Raw genomic sequence first — 5361 nt, 5'->3', positions numbered from 1 at the left:
TGTGACATGCGGGTTTCCTGAACTGAACCGTCGGTTTTCCATTACTTGTCTATTTCATTGTATTTGAACTTTGGTTTATCATTTTACCAATCACAACTGAGCGCGGTTATAGAGCCGGTGAGCGGTTAGGGCTACCTCCTTAAGGTTCTGACAGTCTCACTGTTTTGCAAAGACAGTTAAGTCGTAATGAGTCCTTCCAAATTTTAATGAGTAATGTGTCCCGCACGCTCATATCACCCAGTGCAGTTGCGCGATTAGTAAAACACCTACAAAAGAAACAAGAAAAATAGTAGTCCCTGGTCTTACGTCGAAACGTTGAAAAACACATTTTCTTTCTTTATTCTCAATGTTTCTTACAGAATAATTACAATTACTTATATCTATTAAAACCGTTTGAACTAAATCAAAATGTACACACTATTATGTTTTCCTGTTTCTGTGATGAATTCTGGGCATTTTGAAGATTCTGAAAATGTTAAAAACCTTAACGTCATATTGATTATAAATTTTGACTGGTATGTCTACCTCTATGAAATTGTATTAAATCTATTAGCTTTCGGAGCCTGACAATCTCAAATGTAAAGACCAAATAAATAAAGCGAAAATCCCTGTTGACAAATTAGTGGAAATATTATAGACAGAAACTGATATTTTAAGGTTTCACGTATTTAGACTGTCAATGTAGCTTTAAATACTTCGATGATATGCCCAGCTTCTATCTAGGACATACATTTCTATTTTCCTTAGTTAACACTCACTTAACTGAAAATAAGTATCGAAATATATTTTGATAGTGCGTTTTAATGGAATCTAATGGTTATATTTACAACCATGACTGAGCAGAAAACAATTGATTGTCCCTGGAAACTTCCAGTGAGCATTCCGGGATAATTTCAGCCAGAACTAAGACCGCAATACTCTATTATACTTAATAGCAGATAGCATCAATTACGTGTACACTAAAACGATTTTCAATTGAGTATAATCATAAGAATTTAAATCCAACGATGTCAGAAAATGGAAGGTTTGCTCAGTTCCAGACTCATTAAAATATTTCCGCAGTGTGTGACACCAGTGCAAAATGTCAAGATAAATGATTTATTCCATGTTAGAAAGGTAGACTCTTTGTACACAAATAATGTTCTTTTGGTTCTACTTCAAAGTAAATTAAATACAACTTTTGTCTTTTGACATCTAATTGCTGTAGTGCTGCAGTAATTTCATGTGTGTATTAAAGCCAAGATTACCTCTTCAAAGTAAACATCATACAACTTTTTTTCTTCTTCTGAAGTCTAATTGTTGAATGAAGAGCAGTAGTAATTTCGTGTGTGTATTAAAGCCGAGATTACCATAAATCATTTGAAAAGTTTTGTGTATCGAATACATGGATTTATTTTGTGCTTTCGGTACATCTGAACCTAAAGCTCGCAAATGTTGAACAATGACTTGCCTTTAAAGGGCAAGAAAGAACTACTGGTACACGAAATGTACCCACAACACTGATAGGCATTCTGTTGTCTTGGACATTTTTGCAGGAACTTTTGGAAAAACATTTTGTAGAGCGGGTGGTTGGAAGGCGCCACTGGTAGGATCTACTTCTTCATTATTTCCTCAGTAAGTTGTTTCTCTCGGCCTGTCTTACTCTTTCCCAGCACTAAAGGACCATTATTGCGTCCATGAACTTCTCATTACTCAAACAGCCAAAACAAACAAACAAACATTTTGTTGACAACACATACCAAAAAGCTGAAAGAACAATTAACGTCCACATCAAGAAATTATTTCTATACTGAAGACCGAAGAGAAAGATAATTGTACTAACTTAAAACAACACGCCTCCTGTACATCGTCTGCAAAGTTATCATTAACACATTGTCATTCAGATGCACACCGGAAAATGAAATGTCTGGAGATTTTCAATAAAGGATTGCCATTCCGAATGAAGAAGTATCTTTTCTGTTTTACTGAACTTTTTTCTCATTGTCGGGAATTGAAACAAATTTAAGACTAGGAAATCAAACTAAATGTATGGTTTTACTTTTTCCTTTGAGCAATAACAACAACAACAACAACAACAACAACATCAACAACATCAACAAGTAGGGTGGGGAGGGGAGGCAAGAAGAAGAATTGCTGAAAAACTGGTTTGTGCAGTGTGGTGCTGGGCTAAAATGCTGTGTTTCAGGAGCTAGGAATGAACAAACCTTACAACCGATTTTTCACTATTGACATGATTCTTTTTGTTGCTGTTGTTGTTTTGTTTTGTTTTGTTATTTGTTTCCTTAATGGGCCTGACGGACTCCACGAAGAAATCTTCGAGCGACAGCGAGGCTCTTTTTCGGCTCCATTGTCAATATGCTAAGAGGCACCTCCACTCGTCCAAATAACTCAATTCGAATTGCCATTGTTCCTGGACATTCAAACATATGTTTGACATCCTTCTTTTCATGGCCGCATCTTCGGCCACATGGGCTGAGCTCTTCATTTACCAAGTTCTTATACCATCTTAAACTCCAATAATGGTCCGACCGCAGTCTCGCTAGCTCAACCTGGTCCCAGCGACATGTGATAGATTTTTGTTCCCGCTTTTAGGAGTACCCAGAATACACATCTTCCAGGTACTGGTACTTAGTTCTACATGGTGGGTCTCTGATTTCCCTCTTGATCATTGGAAAGACTCCTCTGTATGTTGTCGGTCGTCTGTCTCCTTCAGTCTCTCTGGCTTCATTAGCAGCTTGGTCTGCTGCCTCATTTCCTTCTATTCCAACATGGCTTGGAATCCACTGGATTATTATTGTGGCTCTGGCTTCACTGAACTTGCTGTTGCCCAGCAGCCCCTTGCAGAGGAACTGACTGTCAGTCAAGATCAGCACATTGGTCCTACTGTGGCAATTGTCAGCAATCCATTGTGCAGCAGACATCATTGCCTAGCACTCCTCGTCATAAAATGATGTAAGGAATGCACTTTTAGTTTTAATAATTTCTGCTCGTGGTGGTTCATCATTCATTATCACCACTGCTGCTGCTCCACCTTCGCGGTATCCTGCCACAACCGATCCATCGGTGAAAATTGTCACATCCACACCAACCCCTTTGATCACATCCTCAGCTGCTTCACGTGCCTTTACAGTATCATCACCTTTTCCTTTCACCCTCTCACTTCTGTCTGAATTTCGATTTCGCCTTGGGTCTCTGATGGACAAGCTCTCACCAGATTGATCGGCCATCGACTCTCTGCTTCAGAGGGGAGGTGGTCTGCTAGATCGGTGGCCATCCGAAACCAACTTTTCCTCCTGTTTTTAGGCTTGATCAAGGGCTTTCTTTTTAGGATGGTTGTCTGGTAATCTCTTAGCCATCTCTACAAACTTGAGGCTCTGTTGTTGTTTCTGCGGTTGTTGTTGCTGTTGTTGTTGGTGGTGGTGGGGGTGTTGTTGTTGTTGATATGTTCTGCTTGGGGTTGATAAAGGCGGTCACCAATTAAAGATAATTTTTTTGAAAATTAGTAACGTAGGTGTTTTTGGCCCCCAACGACGATATTTCGATCATTGGAAGGCCGGCTTTGACCTCGTCTGTCGGTGCCAACCTGAGCTGAGAGGGATACAACATCCCATCAGAAAGATCGACATACTCGATACAAATTATCCCCAAACGAGAATCGAACTCGGGATGTTTGCATGCGACAGCGAAGTGTCTAGCCGTCATACCAAAGACATATTATTATGTCTTTTAATAAGAAAGGCATAATCTAAATTTTGAGTATAACAGTGTCACGGTCCATAGATACTTAGCTGGGTCTAAGCATTGCGAAATAGAATTTATTGTAAGAAAAACTTCATCTGTGTTTAAATATTTTATTATTATTCTTTACATTTTACTCTATTGAACAGGCTCCAGTGACAGCATCAGTGGTCAAATCGTACTGTGCCTTGCGAAACATCGGAGATGGACTCTCGAAATTCTAGCCAAATAGCAGTCTTAGCATCCGCCCAAACAGGGCTGCTGGTAGATGATTTCACATACAACATCTTCGTCCTTATCTTCTTCGTCGCTGTCATGGGCTCCGCCAGCTTCATCGGCATCATCTTCAACGCAATCAACATCATCGTTTTCCGGAAGCAGGGCTTTAAGGACACCGTTAACATAACCCTATTCGGTCTGGCCATCTCCGATATAGGAGGACTAATGTCTCTCATATGGTTAAGCATTTGTTTCAACCCTTGGTTCACCAATGCTGACCTGCCTTTTGACACTGAGGAGATTCAGTACGTGACAGCAGGATGGCCCCACACCTGTTTCACACGCATCACTGGTTGGATCACAGCCTTCGTCACGTTTGAGAGGTGTCTGTGTATCGCTATGCCTCTCAAGGTGAAGACGATCATAACCCCGAGGCGAACGACTTTCGTGGTTGTTGGCATATACTCCATCGTGATTTCGGGAGTGGTACCTGCGTTTTATTCAATCCGTCTAGGGCCAAAGTTTTATCAGAGTAAAAATGTGACGAAGATAGGATTACTTTACATACCTAACGGTGTGCACATTGAGAACGTGGCAGTTTTGGTCAATATTATACCTCAATATGTGTCTTTCTTGGTCGTTATTGTCTGCACTATCATTCTTGTTCGAAATCTTACACTGAAATCGAAATGGCGAAAGTCTACTTCAAACTCGGCTCAGCAGAACTCTTTATCGAATAGAGACAAAAAAGTGGTGTCCATGATTATCCTTATCTCTAGCATATTCATGGCTTGTTTTTTGCCTAGTGCTGTCAACCAGATCATAATGATTGTCTCTGTAGAATATAGCATTTACGGTATAAATCGCAACTTGTTTTTACTATCGTGGTCTATTTGTAAGTCTTTGGAGGCTGTGAATTCTGCTGTGAACATATTTGTGTATTACAACATGAGTTCCAGATATAGAGAAATCCTTGATGAAATGCTTAATAGAAATAAAGGGAAAAAGTAAATATGTGATTTATATAAACTAATCGTATTCTGATTTCATAACACAAGAAAGTATTTCATTGGATGGTTTGGTTTTTATTTTCGTTGTCTATATTGTTAAAGATAGATTTACGTTATGTATTGTAGAATTAATCTTAGAAAGCGCCTCGGATATTTCACCTTACGTGTTGTGTTTTGCTGTGATTTCTCTTCTTTCTATTGTAGTTATTTTGTCAAGCTAGGAACAAGTTTCATTGCAATGTCCTTCTCTCAAGTTAATGTTGAAGACATGTGAGTGAAAAACTTTCAAAGAGAAAAAAAAATCGTTTAAGTTGCATCGACGAATCAATGGCCGTATTGACCTGAAATGCATCCTCTGTAACTCTCATCATTTAGGAACCTAGTTGTACAAAAG

The 5361-nt window shown here is 39.2% G+C and overlaps 1 protein-coding gene across 1 annotated transcript; it reads left to right on the top strand.

Moving 5' to 3' along the window:
- Positions 1 to 3942: 3942 nt before the first annotated feature.
- Positions 3943 to 4968, top strand: LOC101858251 (growth hormone secretagogue receptor type 1-like). Its single transcript, XM_005092823.1, has one exon. It carries the CDS (start codon positions 3943 to 3945, stop codon positions 4966 to 4968), a length of 1026 nt encoding a protein of 341 aa, XP_005092880.1.
- The last annotated feature ends 393 nt before the right edge of the window (positions 4969 to 5361 follow it).

This window comes from Aplysia californica, unplaced genomic scaffold (assembly GCF_000002075.1).
Source record: "Aplysia californica isolate F4 #8 unplaced genomic scaffold, AplCal3.0 scaffold00053, whole genome shotgun sequence".
Classification (NCBI taxonomy): domain Eukaryota; kingdom Metazoa; phylum Mollusca; class Gastropoda; order Aplysiida; family Aplysiidae; genus Aplysia; species Aplysia californica.
This window is presented reverse-complemented; position numbering and strand designations above follow the sequence as displayed.